We start from the raw sequence: 25635 nt of genomic DNA, 5'->3' as shown, positions 1-25635 counted from the left end.
TTCAGGGTTTTTAAGGTGTTTGCTATAGCCTACCCTATCCAAGATTCACAGGGTTCCCTTCCCAAAGGACCCGCAGATTTGTCTATTGGGTAAGCTCACTAAGACTAATCTCAGGAGCGGCCATGCTATAAAACTCACAGAGGTTTTATTAGCTATTGCCAAAAATGTATTGCATTAAAATGGAAGGCAGACACTCCCCAATTGGAATGTGGATTTCTGAAATCATTAGCTGCATACCCTTAGAGAAAATAACATACAGGCTGAGAAATAAGAGCCAAACATTTCATAAGATATGGCAACCCTTTATTGAATATATGGAGAACCTTCCATCAGATCAGATAGACTGTACCTCTGTATGATTCTTTTTCCTTATGCACCATGCCAAATGTGTGTAACTTAATTCATTACCATGTGTCTCTCACTCTTGTTTTTCTTTTTCTTTTTTTTTGTTTTGTTCATTTTTTCTGTCTGAATGTTTGTTACTGTTTTGTATTGTCTTACATGTGTTAAATTTGAAAAATAAAATAAAAAAAATCTCATGTTCCTAAGAGTGGTTATAAAAGTGGAGTCTTGAAGGTGTCCCTGCAAAATGAAGAATAGTTTAATTCCACTATAATTTAAAGCTGCAAAAGGTAAAATCTTTGTGTAAGAATATGCCTGTCATAGCCTAAATCATTAAGTGAGGTTTAAGATTAGAATTAGAATTAAATTCTGGTGTCAGTGGTCACTGGTGGTAAACCTTCACCACACAGGAATTAACAAATCAAACGTTAGCGTGAAATACAAACTATCTAAATCCAAAAGTCAAAATAATAAAATGGACAATAACATGGACAATGGACAAAGAGAAACTTAATGAAACATAATGCGGCAGGGAGATGGGACTTTGGCCAGCTATGTCTATTTGCAGGTTTGTGACAAGAAAACATTTGCTTGCCTCTGCCTTAGGTCAATTAGGGTCAATTAACGTGTCTTAGTGTTTACAGAGGCAGCCTGACTCTGCCGGTGTGACGCATTCGTCTGGTCTGTTCGCGGCGGGGTGCGGTCCTCGGAGATCATGACCTCATGGTGGAAGCCGCCCCGTCAGTCAGACCTTGGAAACACATTATTGCAGGATCTGAGCGGGAGGGGGATTAGAAAAAGAGTGACACCCTGATCTATCACATGATTAATAGCAACCCCCAAGTTGATGAGGTCGAGGAGCCTTGGCGGAGCCGGTTTATGTCACGTCTGGGGTTGTTGTGTGTACTTCTCGAGAGCAACGCTACTTTGACTCTACAGCAGATGTGAAAAGAATGAAAAATGAACACACTTGCGTGCACGCATATGATGCATGTACATAGGCCTCAGATAACCTCTTACTATTGCAGCAGCCTTTCCTGAGTGTTGAATAATCACCATTCAGCAGTTGTTTTATTGAGGTCGAACAAGGCTACTTCTACGCTCATAAGATGCCATTAGAATAATTGAGGGCCCTCGCCACAAAGGATAAATTTCACCACATGTCAATGGGAAATGTTACATTCCGGTGGTGCTTCGCGTTGAAGTTGACATTATTGTTAAGGTTCATAATTTCTCTGTGCTTACAAGCAATTTTGATGCTGTTGGAGTTGAACAATTGATGTTTTGGTGTGATAAACCCTAGTTCAATTGTTGTTGATTTTCATCAACCATGTCATCCAGTAATGTAGAAGCAAGTGTGGTGACCACTGAGATACATTTTACATTTTTTGTCCAAAGACTGGAAAGAGGTTCAGACAACATAACAACATAATAAAAATGACTCCTTGAGTGCGGTGGACTACTCAAGTTTTAATAAAAAATGACTACTTTATTAATATAATCTAAACATGTCCAAACAGTTTTGGCACCCTGGAATGTGGGGATCATGAGCAAGGCTGTAGTTCTTTAACTTAAAGTACCCTTAAGATTAAAGCTGACAGTTTTCACTGAAATCTAACAATTATATTTCTCATCAAAAGTAATACAATTTTGAGCAGAAACAACATTGTGCCTCTGTTCAAACAATTATGGCGCTCAATGAATATAAGTCCCTATTCTGCTATTATTCTTGTATATGATGTTGAAGTGGTAGTTGTTTATTTGCTTGGACCTAAGTCTGCTATGTATATAGAGTATATTCCCTCTCAAATTTCTGTGTTGACTGGACATCAGATGGTCTTGTCAGGCTTGGTCTTTTCTGTCTTGTCAGTTTGGCTTTTCTTCTTCATCTTGGCTGGGAGAACTCTCAGTAAGGCAAAAGCGGTAGGTAAGGCCTGGCCCAGGAATGGCGGGCTAGTCACATCTTTCACCATGACTGCATATTCACCTGCATGAGAAGAAAAGTATAACGTCGATATGAGATAAAGGACAAATGACCAGATCTCATTTTACAATCAAATAATTTGAGAACATACTGGAGTGCTCTCTGAAATTTAGACCCCCAGCAACAGCCTTACATTATTAGACATGTTCAACAGACAGTCAAATGATCTGCAGTATTACTTCAGGGGGTTGAAGCTGCAGACTAAACTACTGCACTATGAACTTATCCAATCTGTCACAAGAATAGAATCCAGTTCTGCTGGCAGGCCATGTGGGAATTTCACTTGGGAGTGAGTTTTTCCACTCATACCGCATGAAATTACAACATTGCAAAATGTATTCCAGTCCATTTCAATAGGAATTATATATGGAAAACGCAGTGCTATATGGTGCTACAGTATATGGCTGGCCATTTCGGTGCACACTCCATCAAAGCTGCCACAGGCTTAAAGTCCACTCTAGCCCCACTTGTATTCATTAGTACAGGTCTGATGTCGACTCCCACCACCTAGTCAGCATGGATGGACACTCAAAGTGGACTCTAAATGGAGCCTATTGACTGAGTCCATCGATCCTCCGGCTTATGAGTTTCCTGAGACCAGCTCACCACTTGCATGTGATTGATTATTTCAGTAATTAGCAAGGCAGGGTGCAACACCGGGACCAGTCTTGGTTCTTATTATCATTACACTGCAGGTTAAACCTGCAATAAACGATATCAGACCTTATAACCAATTCTGAAACTAACGTGTGCTATGTGGAGATTTCATTGAGACATAATGATATAAACCAATATCCACACAGCAGCCAGCTGTGTTGCTGTTTTCACCTCTTTTCTAAAGCTTGTTGTCAAATTCCGCTCCGGAACAAAGCTCCCCCCACTCCATTCAGTAGCTTTTCATTTTTTTAAAAACTAGCTTGGCTCCTCCCTCGCTGTTTAATAGCGGCGTTTTCCCCCTCCCATTCCTGAACATTTTTTGCGTAATGACGGAATCGATGAAGCGAGCGAGCAAACTTGTTAAACTAGTAAACTTGCTGCCTGCCTCTTCACTTGTCATTGTGGGACATGTAACCTTCAGCGGGAGAAAGATCTGTCAAAGATAGATTGGTAACCGGCGACACTTCTCTGTAGGTACGTTTAGCTTAGCTGTTAGCCTTTATGCACGGTGTTTTGCAATGTCTGTCCTTGGTAGGCCTCCGTAGTGCAGTGGCTTTGCTGTGTGTAATTTACAAATGTGTTGCGGCCCTGTTCCGTCGCCCTCTAGTGGTCAGAAAAATTGCTTATTGCCGCTTTAAGTCTAAAAGTATATAGGACCAGTGAGGACTAGTGCCAGCCAAACAAATCAGTGAAATCATGTATGATGCCATTACTGCATCAGTACTGCAACAAATGGTCTAACACTTTTAGACAGATTAACTCCAGTAACCTGTAGAGGGCTTAATTTATTGTGCCATCTTGGGTCTCCAGTTTATTAAACTGAATGCAAAATGGCTGAACAAAAATGGCTGCAAATGTCAGCTGACATCGAGTGAAAACAAAAGCTGAGTCAAGTTCCACACAGATTCAAAGTTGTCACAAAATGAGTACCAGGTGCAGACTTGTTAAACAAAAACAAAAACAAAAAGAAAACAGCTGTTGGCAATGTACCTTGCATTTTGGGCCCTTTTTGCCGTTTGGTGGTGTATTTTTCTTATTTTCAGCAGATCTCAGCAGCAATCAGCCCCTCAGAATCAAATAGCGAGGGCTTCTTTTACACCAACGTTCAACAATCATACTGGGAGAATTCCACCGACAGTAGCCTCAAGAGACCAGAATGCATTGCAGCCACAAGACATGTTGTGTTTTGAGTAAGGTGTGCATCTGCGATCATAGATACGCCCCAATGTTCACAAACTAGTCGGCTACCTAGCTATATCTATAACGCCAAACACCCACTTGCGATTGCAAGCAACAAGTTCAGGCCTCTTCTCTGGGGGTTCTTGAATGGCATTCTGGGAAATGTAGGAAATCACTAACTGAAGAAAAGTAAACAAGGCAGGTTGAGGGACAGTGGAAAAACCACAAAACGTAAATTACAATACATGATCAAATAGTAGGGATCACGTTCTGTGATGGCTGGCCCACTTTAATTAGTCGCATCAAGGGATCATTTGCAGAATTCCTGATTGGCTAGTAATGACTGTACTGTGTATTTCCATTTCCACATGCATGGAAAATCTGCAGAGAGAGAGATTGACACAGAGAGAAATGATCACAGCTGACAGCTCGAGAATGTCTCCCATGACATCACAGCCGTCCTGCGCTGCGGACATGGCCTATCCTCCTCAGCTGTTGTCCCTGAGCCAACGCCACTATCTAGCCGGTGCCTGACAGCGGCAGTGGGTTATCGTGTTACTGTTAGGGGAGGGTGGGGTGGCGGATCACATAGAATTACTTTGGGGTGGCAGGATTTAGCCCCATAAGCTTCACAGGGGTATGGGTATCTATGGCAAGCGGCTTCCCTGAATCTAAGCCCCTCTTCCTGGGTATACGGCCGCCACACCTGTCCCTCCTGACATATGCAATATCACTTTCCTTGACTGTAATACAGACTGAAGGAGAGCATGAGATGGTGTGTGTGTGCGTGGGTGGGTGCGCTCTCTGTATGCATTTCTACAGTGAGAGTGTATGAAATTGGCTAAAACACGAGTAAATACTTGAAAGTGTGTGTAATATTTGAGTTATTCATTTTTGCTTATGGGGCGTGCTCTTTTTGGCAAGTAAATACCAGCATTTTGAAAGCTAATGTGTGTCTGTGCAATATGGTGTGTGAGAGAGTATATTATATGCGTGTATCTTGAATGAATGTCAATGTGGACGTACAGTGCTAGAGCAATATTGTGAATGTCCGACCTAAGGCAAAGCAGCTCGTTCTCTAGAGGTACTGCACCTGTGATTATGTTGAGATGCATGCACAGGCAAATGCGAATATGTGAAAACACATGCACTAGGTAAAATCTTTCATGCTTTGTTTGATTCCTTCCATGTTGGATTATGTGTCATTAGGCTGAGGCTGGAAATATAATTTCCATGGCGAAGAGAGGAAAAAGCAAAGCTCTCCATCCAGTGAGTCTCTGGTTCCAAAAGCAGGGCTGTAAAATTACAGAGCGGCTACCTACCCCACTCAGTGCATTGTGGGAAGGAAAAAACCTCTAGAGGATTCCCTGGGTGGTGGGAATACTCCACCGACATATAGGGATCCTTTGGAGGAGAGGGTGTTCTGTATGTTCTCCATACTGACAGGCGATTCGGTTCCTGCTCAGTTGCACATTCGGGATCAAAGTAATTCCATACCTTTCCCTCGCTTCTACTCCATCCTTATATTTATATGTGGTCCGCTTTTTATACTTTTGGACGGACCGAAAGGAAAGACGGCGAGTGAATTATTGTTGGACGTTCCTCCATGTTATTCCAGCTCGCTCTGTTGAAACGTCCCCCCTCCCAGGTTCAGCTGGAGAGAAGCATATATCCACAGTATGCGATTACAGTGTCCTGTCTACCTTTAACTTTGTGTGCATTGACTTCATTTTTGTTGGATGTGGGACGTTGCTCTTGGGGGTATCGAGGATTGCTGGGAGAACAGATATTATGCTTAAAGGAAACAGTACCTGGTCTCATGCTCTTGCCCTCCAGGCTCACTTTCTTTGGGTTGCCGGTCAAACAGGACCCCATGCTTGGCCTGCAAAGAAAAGAGGTATGAGAAAAGAGGTGTGAGAGAGAGAGAAGAGAGGAATATACATGGAGGTAGGTAGTGAAGCAGAGGTTTAGACGGAAAAGGGGTTGTGTGTTTTTATTTTATTTTAAAGCTGCAGAAGGCAACTTCGCACTTTGGCATCTCCTAGTGGCAGCGGGAGGTAACTGTTTGAATTTTTGAAAGTTTGAAGGACTTCATTACCCAGAAGTCATCAAATAGGGTGAATCGACGCGTCTCAATTGTGGGGATTGGGACGCTTTTCTCTGTTGCAGCCCCACGTTGTGGTTTAAGGGCAGTTTATAGTACAGCGATTTATGATCGTCACCACCGGCGACGATCATATTCTATCGTCGGTCGCAATGACATGTTGTTTATACTTCCAGCGGCAGGCGATCTGTCGTCGTTGCGATGGTCGTTGCGCCCATCGCTGAGACTTAAATCGGATTGAACTTTGACCCCATCGCTGGCTCAGTTGTCATGACAACATTATGGAACTCTCTTATCCTAACGTCGATTAATTCTCTGAGCTCAAATTAAACGGTAATCAACAGCTCTGGAAGACCGTACTTTTGTAATAGACTGTAGAATAAAACGTACACTGAGGAGACAATTTATGCTATTTATCTAGACCTGGATAAAGACAATAGATTTACTTAATGAAACTTCTTATTTAAAAAGAAAGAGTGAAAAATAACATTGCAAAAGCAGTTACATAACATGTAGGTACATTAGGCTATTCTGCAGACTGGTTTACAAACTGTATTATTATTATTTTCCTTTCAAATGGTTCAATTTTCAATTAGTGCAATTAAGAAAATATATTTCATTACATGGCGTTATTAAAAGCAGACTGCAGCAGCTGGTTGGAGTCTGTAGGCTCCGACTCACTTTCAGAACGGACACAACAATAAACTTCACAACCTGGGAATATTTGCATTACTTTGAACTGATGGAAGAAAAGAACATTGTTACCTGTACATCTGAGAACTGAAAGCACTTGCCAATGTGTTGTGAGGCTATCCGCTGTTTATTTTTTGGACCAGACATGATTAATCCACATCCTCTGTGATCATACTAGTTTACCATAAAGATGATCAGACCGCGAATAAATGAAAGCTGCTTGTTAAGTAGATAACAGATAACTAGATAACAGCAGTGTACTCGGTGATGATTTCCATAGCCTGCTAGTGAGAACATCACCAGAAGACATAAAAGTTGTTAAGTTTTTAAGCAGGTAACTTGAAAGCACTCGAGTTACTTTTAATAAAGACTAACTTAGTAAAGTAACTAGTTGCTATTTAGTAAGAAAGTAAAGTAACTAGATGAGAGCAAATGACTGAACCTCTGCGATGCGTTCTATAATCGCTCTAGTGTTTATACTTTTTATGAGCGACAGCGTCCAAAATCAAAGTTGAGCGATGATGTAATGTTGGTGACTTTGTAGCGATGTTCATCAGGCGATCATAAATCGCTGTACTATAAACTGCCCTTTAGACTGATAAGACAGCTGTCTTTTTACATAAAAATCTGGCCTAGTGCAGCTTTAACCTTTACTTATCTAGAGAAAGTTGACTGAACTCCATACACCCTGTTTTTGCTCATTTCCTGCATTCCCTTACTGTTGTACATCACTGTAGATCATTTTGCAGTACTTTCATTATGATGAAATGGTGACCAGAATGTCTGTATATATTTCAAAGTGTAACACCTAATATTAGTGTTGTGATGCAACTAACTTTGCAAAATGCGGTTGTCGGTTTCTCATTCACAGAGTTATTTTCTTTGAGACCAAGAAGTATGTTATGTAAACACTGTTACAATTAACATGAAAGGGATGGAAAATGTTAAGAATGAGCAACAACTCAAATCACGCTGGAACTGTCCTTTAAGTTGATCTGCCAGTCACTACAAAGTTAAATCAACTCATTAAACCAGTCCCACGTACTCTCATCTTTTAATTGAACTTCCATATTTCATGGAAAATCTTTGAACATTGGCGAATGTGGCATATCCACTGTATGTTTCATGTTTTGGGACTAATCAATACAAGTGTGATTAAAGCTAATGTGCTATATGGAAATCTGGCTTTCGGGGCATTAAAGTCTTGTTATCTCTAACTCTTTCTATACATTCATGCATATGAATTCAGAGAGGGATCAAAGATCTTGAGACGACCATAAGACAGGATTATGATGCCGATGTCTTTGGCAATCTTATCAGTACACTGTCTCCTAATCCTGTTGGGAATGAAAGGAAATACCCATCCTTTCTACAGCACGGTTCCCACTGAAACGCATGCCTCCTCATTATGCTAAAAGGAGATTGAAATGTCTCAACGCAGATGTAGCCTAAAAGGGATCAAAAGACGATCGCAAATGATTTCTAAAGAGCTAAAAATTATCTCTGAGAAGCAAGCTCTTTGAATTTCTAAACGGTGACTGTTGGAACAGCGCTGTTTCGAATACACGAAAACTCGTCCGTGCCATTATTCTCGGCAAACAACACAGATAAAAGTTGACATCCATTTCGAGCAGCCGGTAAGTGCCGCTCCACTTTCCCCCATAATGCATTTCACACATGCCTCGCTCTCAGGGGGTGGGAGAAAATGAGGTGTTTTGTCTCGTTCGTTTCGTTGCCCGGACAGTTCTCGAAACCAAACTCGAAATGTCATCTTTACCGTCAAGGAATAAATCAAAACCTAACTGTCATTCCTGCACACGCAAATAAATGATATCTGGGCCCGGGCCATTTGCAAAGCTGTCATCTTGTTTACTTTTTGGAGAAACGCACCCCGAAATGAAGTGTGTGTACTGAGTGAGGGATGAGGGAGGAAAGGACTCCAGCCAGTATCCAGCACACTGCTTGGCTCTGGGCTGAGTAAAGGCGTGGGGTTGCACTGATCGCCAGCGGTGATGTCAGCCAATGTTCTGATTTTTCAAGAATGCCTTTTGACTGACAACCCCGCAAGGCCTAGATCACATTTTCATATGCATATGTATCTCACAGAACAAATATGGGTATATACTTGAAATGGAGCTCATAAGGCATTTTAAGGCATCATATGTGCATTATAAGCACATTGTGAGTGAATGATGATTCTAAAAGTATTAGAATGCTAAAATATTTAGAATTATAATCAGAGCATGACATAATATACACAATGTGAAAAATAATTTAGGGAGTTGAATACATTGAGCAAGTGGATAGTAAATTGCACGTCATTTTCTTATGTTTGTCTGATCTAGTATCTACTATTATCTATTCTTCTAATGGTCTTACAATCTGCTTGTAATGCAACACAATGCACCTCAAGTAAAGTCTTACCCAAATGTACAAGAATTACACTATTAGCTTGTGTACATCCAAGAATACTTGTCCCATTTAGCGTCAGGAGACCAACTGTGCTATAAAGGCAACTTCTTATTTTATCAATAAATTAAAATTAAAACAATACGATTCGATACACCATATGGGGTTCACGATTCAATACAATCACGATACGATGTAATAAATAACAGTTCAATGACAAAGTATGACTGTGCAGAATTACGTGTATTTCTGAGCCACAAATGTGGAAGTGCAAATAATGTAAGTTGGATGTAAAATGTAGCGAATATCGCAATTTATTTTTCAGATCCACGATACGTATTGTCATATTTTAGTGTTGCGATATATTGAATTCCGATATATCGTCTCATCCTTAATTAAAATATTTTATAGGAAGATTATTTTCTGACTCATTTTTAATGTTCTGCACCACACCAATTATAGGTTCAATCCAAGGATGTATGGATTATTACTTTAGATGATTTAAGAGCTGACGTCTCCCTACGACATTTGGCATTCATAACATGGTCAGGAGGAATATCAGCCTAAAGGGAAATGGATAGAGATGGATGCTGCAGAACTTCCAAAACCCATAGAAAGAGAGATCATTGTCCATGAAAAGTATTGTTAACACAATCTAGGTTGACTTACAGGTCATTAGAAACATCAGTGGAGCTGGCCTTCATGCTCTGCAAAGAACGGAAAATAGTGTGTTGGATCCAAGTTGGTTATATAACGTTCTGTCATTCAAAGGGAATCAAATGGACGGGGTTGTGATAGGCAGGTCGGCCAAGGTCCCCTCGTCACCACAAACAGGACAGCCGTTCTCTCAATTTCTTCTGCTCCGAGCTTTTATTTTTGCATTTGCTGTAACCTGAACTTGACAGAAAAGCCGTGAAAGCCAAGAGTAATCTGCAGAGGAAGTGTCAGAGGATATGGGGGGTGGGAGGGGTACGAGAACCTCTGAAGGTTGGAGGGAGGAGCACCAAAGGCGCTTATTCATACAAAGGTATTAGTGATTATATTGACCTGCATAGCATTCTACTGTACTCTACTAAAATGTTCTTAGCTATTAGAACAATGGCACAGGGTATTTTACGCTCTTACAAAAAGTCACATGTGAAAACCCACATCAAATTTCCCATTGAGCTTCCCATGTGAAAATGACACATGCGCCTGTGAATTACTTCTCTGCGTGTGAAATAAAGTTTTCACATGTGAAACAAATATTATATTATAATATTATGTGATGGCAGGTGAAAATGTGAAGAAAAATTTTCACATTTGGAAAAAAAACAAAAACTTTTCAACCTTTCAACTGTCACATGTGATGTCAGAATACAATGTGATTTTTTTTTTTTTCACATATAAAAACCAACATGTGTCCCAAAAGCACATGTGCTTTGACTTCACATGTTACATTTCACATGGAACTTTTTTGTTACATGTGAAAACCCAGGGACTCATCACGCGTCTGAACAATCTATAGTTCATTTGATATTTGGTTGTAATACTTTCTTATCTGAATTCCTAAAAAGCGCTTCTCACTGTACTAAGTATATAAAAAATCTTATCTCCCCACCAGTCTTCTTGTCCTCGATGTCACTCGGATAATAACTCTCAAGTCTCGTGCGACACATTTTGCACCGTTTACAGCTTTGGGATCTGTATGACATTATGCAAAATAAAGCATATTTGTTCTCATTTAAGTGCACGTTTTATCTGAATCAGCTTGCTTCCATCACACACTACCAGGGACGTGTCGCTCCCTCTCTTGTTTAATCGATAAAAGGGTGTTGAAATCTCATCTTGGCCCGGAAAATGCAAGAAAATGTCAGGTCTTAAGGGCTGGCTTTAGAATCGTGGATTACGTGGGATACCCAAAGTGCCTGAGAGAGGCGTAGTTTTTCAAAGGGGGGGGGGGTGCAGAATTGGTAAGTGTGGGGGTGTTTTTTTTTATAATGTAATTTTTGTCATTTTTTTTAACTTTTGAAACCCAGTCTCGGCAGCATTGTGCGCCTGTCACATAATGGGGTTTCCTGTCACAAGGCTGTCTGATGCCATTAATTTGCTGCTCCCACAACATTCTCCGGGGCTACCGCCTATACACCGAGCGCCGCGGCTCTCAATGCCGCCACGTCTCTCTCCCAGAAGCGCCGTCTTTTCAAGGAACACTGGCACTGCTGGAGAGGCTTTTAAGAGACGAGAGCACTGTGGGAGGGGGGGGGGGGGGGCCTGGACCAAAGGGGGTTTGAACCTGCGGCGTCTTTCCAGGCGTACGGGAACGAGGCCTTAGCGAGAATAAATAAATAAGTACCCCTGCCCCAAGTCGCTTTTCTGAAGAAACGTACCCCCTTAGACCTGTGTCGGGGAGGGGGGGGGAAAACAGGACATAAGCGGGAAGAAAGAAAGAGAGACAGGGGCGAGGGAGAAGTATTGTGAGCGCCCCCCGTCAGCCGCCCGGAGTTCCTGCAGCCTCTCGAGTGCATTCCGAGGATCATGAAAACGAGGGAAGGGGGGGGGGGTTTATAAAGGAGGCCCGGGAGATACAGTGGACCCCCCGCCGGCGCTACTCTTTTCACTGAATACACAAGACGACGGGGATGGCCTCTCTCTCATCTGAAAAAAAACAAAAAAAACCCCCGGAGGACCAGAGGGGGGAGCGCTCCTCTCTTCTTCACAGGTTCTACTGGACATGGAGGGGCCTGGAGGAGGGGGTGGCGAGGTGGGTGGGTGGGTGGGTGGGGGGGGGGAGGCACAGACAGAGAGAGACAAAACAGCGCTGAAACGAGATAGAGGGAGAAAGAGAAAGAGGGGGCCACGGAGGAGAAGAGAGAGTAAGAGTGTCAGAGGCAGAGACCGGGAACTCCTGGAGTAGAGAGAGGGTTGCATGTAAACAGGATATAGGAGGCGATGGCCTTTTCAGATTGATGAGATGGGGGTGGGTGGGGTGGGTGAACTTTGCGTGCACCGCCACATCGCACAAACACAAGTGACAATATATACACACAAAAGAGGTGAGGGCAAACAACATTGACTCCTATAGCGCATAGAACTGCTTTAAACTACTGCCGCAGTGTCTGACATGAGGCTCAGGCTGCAGCCCACACATGAAATTACAACTGCATAGCTAATGTAGCACTATTTGGAATAGGACAGTGACTATTTGGCAGAATGCATTCACCATAGTTGGACTGTAACAATGCAGCGCTGAATGATCTGAAGTTTGAGCGAAACAGACTTAACACCGGTTCTGTAACAACATTAATGAAAAGGATTCGCAATAGAATCAATGCAATTCTTAGTGCATTAGCAAGCAGACAAGTATTCTTTTTACATTTGGTACATTACTGCTAAAGTTCTAAATCGTTGCATATGTTGTAAAAACTGAGATTTATGGCAGCAAACGCCTGCTGATATCCTCATCTTACATTCCCGAGAGAATAATCAACTCCCTTTTCGGTGGCGCTTTGCATTTGCAAGGGAAGGGGAAGAAAATAGGGACATTTTATAGAAGATATAGACATTTTTAGTTTTGTGTAATGTAACGAATGACATAAAAGCCCGTCTGTAAAATGTGTTAAGAAGCGATGGGAAGGATGACCCCGATTTTGCCAGCCAAGCTCCTCAGGCAGACCGTTCCAAAGCCAAGGAGAGAATGCGAGAACAGGGAAGCAAAAAGCGACTCCTTTGCCTTTCTGTCTGGTCTCTCTTCACCAAAACTTCATTTCACCTGACTGTGTTTCAATACGTCTGCCCCAATGAGCCTGAGCTATCGAGCCATATCTTTTAACAATTACACATGCCCCGGATTTATCCCCCCCCCCCGCAAGAGCCTCAGATTCATATTTATGTAGAGGGAAACTTTTCTTCAACACCTCCCCCCCCCCCCCCCACACACACACACATTTCTTCCACTTCCTCCTCTGATTTACTGTTCAGGAGAGGCGTAAGCCAGCTCTCGCTCGCTCTCTCTTTCTCTCTCTCTCTCTCTCTCACCCAAGAGACAGAATCCCATAAGCGTCATGTACACACACACACACACTAAGACACACACATGTAGAAATGTGTTGAAATTTCCCGGTGCTGGTGTGGCTTCACAAATACATATTGTGTGAGTGTGTGTGTGTGTGTGTGTGTGTGTGAGAGAGAGTGTATACTCACGCTTCCTTTCAAGTACACTCTCACACATGCTGGAGCACCCTCACACACACTCCACCACCCTATACAACCCTAACCCCTTGTTTTTGTCTGAGTGATTTTGGAGAGTCGGGGGGGGGGGGGGGGGGGGGGGTCTAAGTCCCCCTTGCAGGGCTATACAATCCCCTCCATATGTCTGTATGTGAGCTTCCTCCACACACACACACACACACCCCCCCACACACTCCATCCCTCCTGCATTACGTCACGGCGGAGCTATTGCAGTTGGAGCTGGGGTGGGGGGGGGGTGGGGGGGGATTAGGAAGTGAAGAGAGCCCGAAACCTCTGTGGTAAGAAAAAAAAAACTTCCACATCCACCGCCTCGCATCCAGCTACTTTCACTTTGCCCCCCCTCCCCCCCCCCACCCCTGCACCTGCTTTTAGTTTTTACCCCCCCCCCCCCCTTTTTTTTTTTGGGCCACTGGGAAGCAGGGCTTTTCACATTTCCAAAACCTATTCAGTAGGTATGGGAAGGGTGGGGTGGGTGGGGGGGGCAAAAACAGCTTTCTACCTCCGTCTCACTCGTGCCATTGTGCGCCTTTTATGTTATGGCTTGGTCAGGGTTTCTCTCTGTGTCTGTGTGTGTGTGTGTGTGTGTGTGTGTGTGTGAGCGAGAGAGACACGGCCTTGACGGAGGCCTTGCTTACCGGTTTACCTCCTGGCCCAGATATATCACCTCGCTGAAAGAGCTGCCTCCGCTTCACTGAGACCACCTGGAGGAGCAAAGGCCCTCCACTGAGCTACTCGGAATGAAAAGAAAACAGCAGAGTGCGCCCATGCAGCCAGAATGGCAGAGGAGGTCAAACCATTTGTGGCTCTACTACAGTGGATGTCAAATGAATCATTCATAGTAGCAAATATGACCTCGGCGCTATTCCAACAGAAACGCCATCTTCAGGTTAACAGTGTGATTTGAGCTTACCGAAGGATTTGGTGAGGAGTAGAAATGCGGTCAAATAAGGAAAAGGTGTTCTGCCATATCTGATATCCATTAGAATAACTATTCACTCTCAACCAGTGACAAGAACAATGACAAGCCACAGCAGTTACATTTTCCAATGAATTGGATTTTCGGTGACACCCATTCACTTTAACCATCAAAAGGCCTTTACAATGGCATATACTTGTTACTGGAGTTGAACAAGCTGGGTCTCCAAAGGGACACAAGCATTCCTCCTTAGTCCCTCTTCGAAACTCCAGTCACATCCAAGTAGGAAAAAAAAGTGTTTTTCACTGCCTTTAACGGGACAATAACAAGTAAAGAATGTCACTAATTCAGGTCCTTCTTGATATGGCGGAGCAGCACGAGTCAATCAAAACTGTCTCGTCGGCCACAATGGGCGAGTTAAAGTCTGGACCTCCTTGAAGACCTCACACCGATAGGCTTCTCTCCCTTTCTTCTGCCCTCTATTCTTCATTATCTAATTCAAGTGTCAATTTTCAGCCGGCGCCTGCATTGACCCTTTCTTCCCCCATTGTCTCTGCTCAGCGGAGTGCGATGCCTCCTACTTAATCGTTGATCCAATTAATTTGGGGGGACCTTTCTCTCCCTCGCCGCAAGAATGGGGGCCCGCTGAATGAGAGCCCCCCGCGACAAAAGAAGTAACTTTACACAGGCCGGTGTCGTTGATTGACACCGGTGCCAAAACGCCTGTGTGTTGCCATTATGCGGGATCGAGTTATGGAACCGCAGCCTGAGAAAGGTGGCCTCGCCGAAAGAGATGAACATGTCTAATTAACTTGTGTCAAATAAAAGTTTCCAGTTCTACACAAGCGGCTCAAACGCCCCGCAGCTTTTTATGGTTTTGCCTCCTGGTCGGGCTTTTTTTTTTTTTTTACGGCAGGCGCTTATTAAACTGATGTCATTTTATCTTTTTCTTCAGCGGACACCTGGCATCTCTATACACCATTCTTTATTCGGCCCACAAGGGAAACACTGCGTTGCGCTACAGTAGGTTTCAAACTGTCACAGACATTAGGGGGGATGGTAATAACCCCTATGTACAAGAAAAGGTGTTCCAGCACTTGGGACTATGCACTTTGCATAGTTTTGTTTTTTTCACAAAAAAAAACTTGGGTTGATTTACCATTTTTGCCGAATTGGCCAAGTTCCCAGTAGTTCATAAAATCTCAAGCAGCATGAGTGGTGGTTATGAAAAGACAGTTCATCACAAAATCCATAATTAGGATCGGCCCATAATTAGGTGTCTGTAAAGTTGCACAGCTGTATCCATAGAAAAGTCGAGTTGAGATATCACAGATTGAACATTCCTTCTGTAATTCCTGTGTTCATTATCTGATCGAGCTGGCTAATTGGGCACCGGGGCTGCATTCCTCATGGGGGGAAGAGAACACATGCATGAGCAGACTAGACCGAATCGGCGGAGGGCCACATCTTTCAATTCTTCTAAAAGATTAACAAATCGTGTGTGTTTTAATAAATCATGTGTCTGAGCATGAATAAATCACAGGGTGCTCGGCCTTGGGGGGAAGCGCCTTCAGATCAGTCGAAAGGAGGAATCGGGATGGCTCTCACATGGATGCAGGTGGTAGCGCTGGGAAGAAGTTGCTACAAAGAGAGGTGTGCGTCTCCGTGTGTGCATATGAGATTAAGCGATAGTGAATGAGAGTCTGTTTGCGGTTGACGATGACGGGAAATCCGATGTGATATGATTATTCCTCTGTCCCTTTCATTGTCACAGCCTCACATTCACTGGCACAATCAAGACTTCCAGTGTGACTCTCTGTCATGCCATGATCAAAACATCCCAGTATGTTTCTGCATATCTGATGCATGACTAGTTATTAGTCTATATTCTCTTGTGTGTGCAGCACCGCTACAATAAATGAGAGAATGCTGTTATGTTATCTTTTGAAGGTGCTACCTGTAGTCTTTAAACATCTATAAATCATTGCCACTTTCAGGTTAGTATAATTACTATAAATAAACAACACCATCGCCAAGAAGATTGGCAGCCTCTACCGGCCTCTACACTACATTTTACATTGTGAGCCAGCGGGTCAGATTTGGTGGGAAATCTGCTGGATTGCTTTACGGCACAAAAAAGGAAGAGGGCGCTGTTCTTCCAGCACAAATGGATCTGAAGCTTTTAGAGTTTCTAAATATTGGTCTTGGCAAGAAGTCGCAAGAGTAAAGCTATGGATGTCAATTTTTGTAGATCTATGGCACCAAATAATTTATGCTGTAATTAGTGCAGTTATCAGAATTGAATAATTTGAAAGCACTATCATAAAGAATATACTTTTAAAACTGTCAAAAGGTTTTCTAATTATGGTTTAGATAATAAAAGTACCTCCCACATCCAAAGGTGATTGGTTCCTGTTTTGTACCTCAGCAACCATATTCAAAGGTGATTGGTTCCCGTTTTGTATCTCAGCAACCATATTCAAAGGTGACTGGTTCACTTCTTGTGCCTCAGTATCCACGTTAAAATCCAACTGGTTCCTGTTTTGTACCTCAGCGACCACATTTAAAGGCGATTGGTTCCCATCTTGTACCTCAGTAACCACGTTAAAAGCTGATTGGTTCCTGTTTTGTACCTCAGCAACCACATTAAAAGCCGATTGGTTCCCATCTTGTACCTCAGCAACAACATTAAAAGCCGATTGGTTCCTTTGTTGTACCTCAACACATCGAGGTACATTCCAAGACATCAAGACATTTTCCAAAGCGATATCGTCGGACGTTCGCTTGCTCACAGTAAGCTAGGAACTGGTCTGATGTGTGTCCGCACAAATGCCTATGCATTTATGGTGTATGCACTCGTATATACGGACGTGTGCCAGCGTTCAAGACATGTTAGTATGTTAGCGTGAGATCTACAGCAGTGAGATCTACAGGGAAGCACACACAAAGGCTAAGTTCACTTCTTCTCATCTGTCTAATTTATTTAATGATGAGTGCCTGCCTTCTACTCTCTCTCTCTCTCTCCCATGAGTCCGTATGGCTTCCCTCTAAGTGGCTGCAGGTGAGTGTGCACAATTACTCCCGTCTTTGCCATTTTGGGGCGAGTGGGCGGAAAAACAAGCGGCGTACGGCGCAACTAATTGTTCCATTACACAAAATGGAAAGTGCAGGAGGGGTAATCAAGCAGCTTTGTTGCAAATAGCATGCCACAGAAATGTCGCTCTGTTTGGGCTGATGATGTTTTGACGATTGCAAAGCCTGTCACGCTGCCGGCGGCCCACCTGCGTTCTTAGGGAGGAAAAGTAAAAAATAGACGATGCACGCTTGTGTCAGTGGATAACGTGTGCACATTGTAGCATAGATTGTCCTTTATTTCACTGTATGCAGAAAGGCTGTCAGACGGACATACTAATATTCACCCACATGTGGATTTATGTAAGCAAACGCTTGGGGTTCTGTTCTGTGAATCAAAGTTTCAATTGCTAGAAAAGCCTTTTATTCCTCTTCTATCTCTAAAAACCTAACTCTGTGTGTGTGTGTGTGTGTGTGTGTGTGTGTGTGTGTGTGTGTGTGTGTGCGCCCACACGTACCTCCTATCTGGATTGTTGTCCCCAGGTCCTTTGCTGGGTGGCTTCTTTGTATTTTTCTATGGAATATACAGGGTACAGTTAGACAAGAATACTCATAACTGTTAATTTAAATGATATAATATGATATGATAATATATGACAAAACATTAATTTAAATATTAATGTGCTCACCGAAAATCACCAGTTACACCAGTACTGTATTGCTTAGTAGGGATGGGACGATATATCGAAATTCAATATATCGCAATACAAAAATGTGACAATATGTATCGTGGTAAATTAATCGCGATATTAGCTCCATTTTATTCTGCTGTAGTAATCACAAGTGAGATGCTTGACCATCACAATTTCACAAGCTCTCCATCCAAATGATATAATTTACACTTTATAATGACATTTTTAAATTGCTGTTTACATTCTAGCGAGTAAATGCCATCACTAGAAAGATTTGTGGCTCAGAAATAAACATAATTCTGCACAGTCAGACTTTGTTGTCACTGAACTTTTACTTATTACATCGTATCGTGGTTGTATCGAATCGTGAACCTGACCGAGAGGAGACGTTCACCTTGTCCAACTCATCCAGCTGAAAGAGGATGAAATCAGCAGGGGGAGGTGCCAGCATCAAATCCTGAAACTTCACTTGGTCTTCCTCTGCCCTCCTATTGGCCGACCAAGGGGTGCAGCTTTCCTCCTGTCCAGCAGAAAGCCCTGTGATGGGGAAAAATGATAACCGTGTGTCACCAGTGACATCCATGAACAGGCACGAAGTGGATTACTTTACAAGTGTCAGGAATTCATTTCACTATAGCGCCAAAGCCAGCAATCTCTGTTGTTTGTGCATGAATAGACCCAATTAAACAGAGCCAACTTTTGCCAAATAACACATCCGCTCAGATCAGACAAACTCACTGAGCCCAAATGAATTGAATCCCCTATGAGAGGTACTAATACTTCACACCACACTGTATTTGTTCCCCCTATTTCCTGGTGTTGGCTCTCCTTAGAAACATGATGGCTGATGACTGTATGGGATTGTTACAGGAGACTCTAAAGGGACTAAAAGGGTCTAAAGACAACTAACAAAGTGTATTGTCCTGCCTCTTAATAGGAGTTTGGTGCACAGTAGCATTAGACAGATATATCAGTTGGGCAATAGATTGGGCTGATATTCTAAAAAACTGTATATTGTCCAGTGTCATCTACCTCTGACATAATGGATATGTTGCAGTTTGTTTAATTACATATTTAGGGTAGAATTGATCAATACTACACTGGTTGTCAATGGGGAGCTCTTAACCTGATTTGAGTATGCATGAATAAGTTTCATTATTATTATCACCCTGGGTTTCAGAGGCGTTTCCATCCTCCTTTCCATCCATTCAAATTCTTGTGGAAACACTGAATGGCCAGAAAGTAAAAGTGATAGTGAAAGATACTGAATATCCGCCAACGTATCGCCTGTCAGCAGCTTCAATGCAAAAATATCGGTAAACCCGTATCAGTTGAACCCTAGTGTCCACTTCTATTTGCCATGCCCGTCCCGTGACACTGGAGCAGACGGTTCATGACTATAGGCTGCAGAGGGACGCTAGCAAGGAGACAGCTGGCTGGGGAGGCAGGGAGGAAGGTCTCCTCCTGACCCGGTGGGGGTGCCCATTACTTAGGATGATTAGGGGAGAGAGAGAGAGCAAAGGAAAAAACAGAGAGTGCGTGTGTGGGGGGGGGTGCGGATGGAGAAAGGTTAGAGATCTTCCTTCTGGGACCACAGAGCAGCATGAGTGAAGCACTACTTCCCTCCCTCTTCCCTTCCTCTCTAGCAGGCTGTGATGTAGCTCAGATCGTTTGACCTCCCAGCATGGTGCAACCAGCCGCTAATTAGCGGCAGTCTCTCTCTCTCTCTCTCTCTCTCTCCATCTCTTTCTCTTCGTATGTAACTGCAAAATTTTAACTTCACTACCCAGAAATCCTATAAGGTGACGTCAGTGAACTGCACACAGCACGCTCATGTGGACCATCCTGGCCGGTCTGTGATGCTTTATACCAAAGGATACCAAAGAGATGAGAGCGGTCAGTCCAGCTTTCCCTGGATGGAGCACTCGTTTACTGCTGTTTAGGAGAAACATTTGGATTTCACTTTTAAGTTTCTTCTCTATTGCAGCTCCATTTTGTGATTTAGATTGATAAGACCGGTGTAATTTTTACATACAAAATCTTGCCTAGTGTAGCTTTAACACTGAAGAGGGAAAGTAATCTTGATCTTGTAATCAGAAAAAATATCTCTTCTTGTAATCTTGTAATATCTAACGGCCAAAGTTCGATTCCAAAACAAAAGTTTTATCAGATCAGCTGAGTCTGTTTGTTTTAAACAGTGCCTAAACACACATTTTTATAGGCCGTATAATAGCTAGGCTGTTTTGCTATTTTAAGTGTACTCTGCATGTATGTAGGTATTAATGTCTGTATGTATTTATCATCTGCCTGCATGTTATATTCTGACCTGTATTTATTTTTACTGTTTCTTTACTGTCGTAACTATGTGTTTAAAAAAGTGCTATACAAATACATTTTTCTTTACCTACTTACTTATATGGCATTTCTGATTCAATGTCATTATGTTAACTAATTATAATGAAGGTCCTGTGAACGCGCTTCCCATTTACAAGTGGTTGGAATTCATCAAAATATGCACATGAATACGATTGAAAGCAGGCACTTCCGAACGTTCGAAGAATACGGCAGAATTTTTAGCTTGTATTACTTTAAAGACCCCATGAAATGACATCTTTACTTCCTTGATTTGATGTGTTTCCTGTTGAAACAGGATGTTGGGGCGGGACATAACGTTACGTTTAACAGTTGGACATTCGCAGAACATATGCAAAAACGCTCCCACAGAATTTAGTGAGCAAAAATGACAAAGATTATCAGCGGATAGTTTGGCCTGAGAATGCTTGGAGTAAAGTCATATATATGAATACATTTTTGATGAAACAGCTGATGAGAAAGATTTCTAGATGAGTTACATACATTGCTCCATATGGTCTTCCAATTAAGATGGGCTCCATAGGGGGAAAGTTCTCTATTCCAGACCAGGGTAACTGGTTGCGGTGATGAGTTTTGAGTAAACAGAGGACACCACTTCAGTAGATTTGGGGTTGTGTAGAAGTGTGACCACTAGGGGATGAAAAGTTATTGAAGAAGGCCAAGGGACGGCATATACTTTAAGAGCTGAGCGGAGGCAAATATATAAGAAATATGAAGTTCCTGGGAGATTATAAGAATCTTTAAGATCTGAAAAGGAGCAGAGACCTGGTTAAAAATATCACCTAAAACATTTGACCAGGGTAGGAAAATGAATGGCTTGGAACTAGACTTTCAAAAGTGATTATTCCATAAAGGAGAGCGGGCATGTAGTAGTAGATATTCCCAAACATTTGTTAACCTGTTCCCACACTTCAAGTGCATTTGCCATTATTGGACCAATGCAAAGACTTGATTTTCCTTGTTTGAAGCCATCAAGACACCATGATTAAACTTTTCTGTAGACTTTGGTTGCTCCTGATCAACTTTTCCCGCATTCACTGAATGTATATTTTAAGATTTGTGATCATAAAATGACTTATGTGATGAAAGGCGTTCATTTTGTTCATTTAAAATTAATATACCATTACCTACACTTGACTACAGGTATTTCCTTGTGGATAACGTTGAAATTCAGGGAGTCCGAGAAATCGAAGGCTATTACCAAACCCCCTAGTGTTATTGACCACGAGAAAGCTGAGGTGAACGGTATTTTCTAGTAGGAAGTTTGTACATATCTTTCCTATCAGTCATGATTGATGATGCTGCACTCATGAAGTCATGAGTGCAGCATTACTCACTCAAACCTCACCATTCCCAACACAGCCTCATAAAAGTTGGTGAAATAAGCACAAATGCAGATTACGTGTCGCGGACAGGAATTATGTGAACATTACTTTCCTCCACAAATTACCACAAATTGGATTATGTGACACAAATGTGCACAAAATGGGAAGCGCCATTTTTCACCTGTTTGTCACATAAAAAGGCTTGCTGACGGTTAGGTTTAGGCAAGTAGAACAACTTTGGATAAACTCAGAATTCTGACTTTAATCTCAGAATTCTGACTTTGATCTCAGAATCTCAGAATTCTGACTTTAAACTCAGAATCCTGACTTTATTCTAAGAATTCTGACATGTGGCCCTAATCCTCTTCTGTAGGTTAGGGTTAGGGTTAGGTTTAGGCAAGTAAAACTTTGGATGAGGTTAGGAAACAAACAATTTCAAGGTTTTGGTCATTGGTAAGTAAGAAAAACAACTAAATGTAACTAAAAAATAAAACTTCACTCACAGTAGAAATTTTCTTGACATAAGTTGGGAATTGAACCTAGGTCGCCGAATTCTCTCACTTTTCATATAAGGAGCACATATTTGCATTTTGGGAGACCAGGTTCCCATTCCCCAACAAAAAGCTGTGTTCTGAATATAGACATTTGTTGGATTCAATTGGGTAATGCTTACGAAATTGTAGGTTAGGTTTACTGGTGATCTGTGTAGAATCAATTTAATTGAATTACAGTGTTAATTGAATGGCCATTGGTTACTAATTCTTCTGGTTTTCATTTCTAGAAACCACCTGCTTTACGATCCATTGTCTCTTCGGCTTTCTGCTGAAATTCGTTGGTTTTTCTATACCATTAAAGATGTTTTTTTAGAACATCCACCAGCCTCTAAGAGTAGCTGATTTTGTTCTTCCTTGTTAGAAACCACATGCTCACACACTCAGGTAGGGGATGAAGAGAGAGGAGGAGAGAGAAGAGGAAAATGAGGGAGGGGGGGAAGGAGGCGATGCGGGAGAACCGTAAGGGGGTGAAGAGGAAAAGTGAAGTGGAAGGGAGAAGAAGAAGGGAAAAAAAGGAATTGGAAAAAAGGGTGGGATGAGCTGGAAAGATGAAAAGAATAAAGAAAAGAACCAAGGAGGAGGAGGCAGATAATGGCGTCAGGATGGCAGATAATAGGGAAATCAGGAAAGAAAGCTAAGGAAAGAAGAACTGAAGACAGAGGGGAAAAGAACAGGTACAGACAGACAGACACAACAGGGTGCAGAAGAGCGGGAGCACTAAAGAATTTATGGAAACATCAAATGAGCGCATTAGCTACTATAATAAAAGGCACCATTCAGAGCTCAAATTGCAGAATATTAGCTTTGATTATGCATCGTTTCACAAGCGACTCATCATCTCACAAGAGGGGTGCGCTCCTCCTGACAGAAATTGATTGGCTTTATCGACCCAGAAAGCTGGATTAAATAATTAGAAATGAGGTTTTACAGTCCAATATTACTCATGTCTGCATGTCACCCACTCGTAATAAAAACCAGCCAAAGACGACAGATTAAGCTGGAGGGTAAAAAAAATGAAAATGAACAAGAGAACACTCGCCCACCACCAATTTTCGGTCGTCATGCTCGTGGTTCTTTGATGTCCCAAGTTTGGCAAATAAACATTCTATGTCTGTTCCCTCTTTGAAATGGTTTCTGTCTGCTCCATGAAGAAAAGGGTTTGAGGAGACGACCGCACGATGTGTGGGCTGCTGCCCTTCTCTTAAGCAGCCGAACATACTGTTAAGACCCCCATGTTTTGTGCTTTCAGTGGAGATTTATTCAGAAATCCATTTGACCTGATATGAAAAGGGCTTTGAACATTTCCCTTTCTTTGCTAGTCTGCAGCTGAGTTAAAAATACAGTTGTCGTCACCGAATCTCACCTTAAGTCCAACTCCGGGCCCCTACTGTATTTTCCAAGCAAAATGACAAACCCTCTGAAAGGAGCAAATGCTACATAATTTTCCATTTCACTGTCAGCTTGCCAAAGTGTGTAATTACACCTGCAGGTCCCTGATTTTCCTGCTCTTACCATGGCAGGGTATTCAGGACCAAAAAAAGGTATGCGACTCCTTTACAGTAAAAAATGGCTATGCTCAAAGTCATAGTCTACAAGGTCAGAAAAATACCCAGTATATGACATGATGCTCGTGAACCTGCCATATAACCATAAAATGAGGAGAGAACTGTATGACATTCACAAACCATTCACAATGAATGGCGATTGCGCAGGTAATTCAGTGCAAATTTGATTTTGATAGAAAAATTGGTGGACATATTGGTGATTTGTAGGCTGGGCTATGGAAATGGCCTAATTCACAATGCAGTCTTGCTTATATGGGAGGCTAAAAAATTCAGGTGCAAATTTTATTTTCCATTACTTAAGCTAAATATCAGAAATTATCTCACATTTAAGCCAAAATTCATGAATTTTCTCAGATTCTTTTTTCTGAATTTAATTAAATATGATACTTAAATGTTACGTGTGTTGTAGCAAAATAGAATATTTCATAAATGTCTGAACCATTTCTGGACATTTTTTTAAACGTATGAACATTTTTCCTACATTTAACAAATGTGTGAAAATGTTTTCCACAATTACGAATAAACATTAGATTTTTTACAGCCTTGCTCATTTTCTAGCTTTCTCAAAAATGCCCCCGGACATTTGAAGATTATTTTATGGTACTGCTTTAGACATTTCACAGTGAAAAGACAGAAAAGATTAGATGCAACAAGCAAGAAAGATTCCAGGCCAATTTTGAATTCAAGACGTTGCATTTACACGGTAGGCACCTTAGCTAACTGAGCCACAGGGACAGTCTTTTAGAGAATTTTGCCCCTGCCCCGTTCAGTCTGTACACACACCTGCTCTCATCATAAACATATTGCTAACTTCAACCAAAAAGGTAACACTAGAACATTTAGCATTTAAAGTCATCAGCTAGATAAGCATCATATTTCATGATCTGAAGTTGAATGAGTCATGCAAATTATACCTAGATGTGATTCTTTGCCAACAATCTGAAAAAGACAGTATCTGATTTCAACGAAACTTTTCTTTATACAGTTTGTACCCAGTACAGTGTAAAAGGTTCACTTAATTTGTCTTCATCCTGAACTGGGATTTCCCTGATAAGACATTAATTTGCAATATAATCATCCCCTTTTTTTTCATTCATTCATTCTTCACCCGCTTCAGGGTCATGGACAGAGACCTTGGACAGATTGCCAGTGCATCACAGACTGACAAATGGACTCACATTTATGGGCAATCTAGAGTCTCAAATTCACCTGATCTGCATCTTTTTGAACTGTGGGAGGAAACCCATGCGAACACGGGGAGAACGCACAAACTCCACACAGAAAGGAACTTCTTGCTGTGAGGCGACAGTGGTAACCACTGAGACACCGTGCTGCCCTACATTGCACAATCATCACCTAAGATAATACTCCAGTCCTCAACCTAGGTCATCTCTAACCAGTTAGACTTTGCAAGCGTTTGATGTAATCCACAAGTGACACTTTATTAGGTGGGTTTGTGTATACAGGCTAATGTTGTAGGTTGCAATCACTAAGCAATCACTCAATCACTTGATGAAGGCGGCACTTATCTTGAATGTTC

The 25635-nt window shown here is 42.1% G+C and overlaps 1 protein-coding gene across 1 annotated transcript in view; it reads right to left on the bottom strand.

The window, feature by feature from the left end:
* Window positions 1-2171: 2171 nt before the first annotated feature.
* LOC144542315 (MORN repeat-containing protein 1-like) overlaps window positions 2172-25635 on the bottom strand; it is a 54005-nt gene continuing 30541 nt past the window's right edge. Inside the window, exons 11-14 of the mRNA XM_078288304.1 lie at window positions 18673-18815; window positions 18105-18160; window positions 5974-6044; window positions 2172-2329 (exon numbers count right to left, since the gene is read on the bottom strand). Of these exons, the coding sequence (XP_078144430.1) occupies window positions 2172-2329; window positions 5974-6044; window positions 18105-18160; window positions 18673-18815 (428 nt within the window). The remainder of the gene's footprint in view (window positions 2330-5973; window positions 6045-18104; window positions 18161-18672; window positions 18816-25635) is intronic.

Source organism: Centroberyx gerrardi, chromosome 14, assembly GCF_048128805.1.
Source record: "Centroberyx gerrardi isolate f3 chromosome 14, fCenGer3.hap1.cur.20231027, whole genome shotgun sequence".
NCBI classification, from domain to species: domain Eukaryota; kingdom Metazoa; phylum Chordata; class Actinopteri; order Beryciformes; family Berycidae; genus Centroberyx; species Centroberyx gerrardi.
This window is presented reverse-complemented; position numbering and strand designations above follow the sequence as displayed.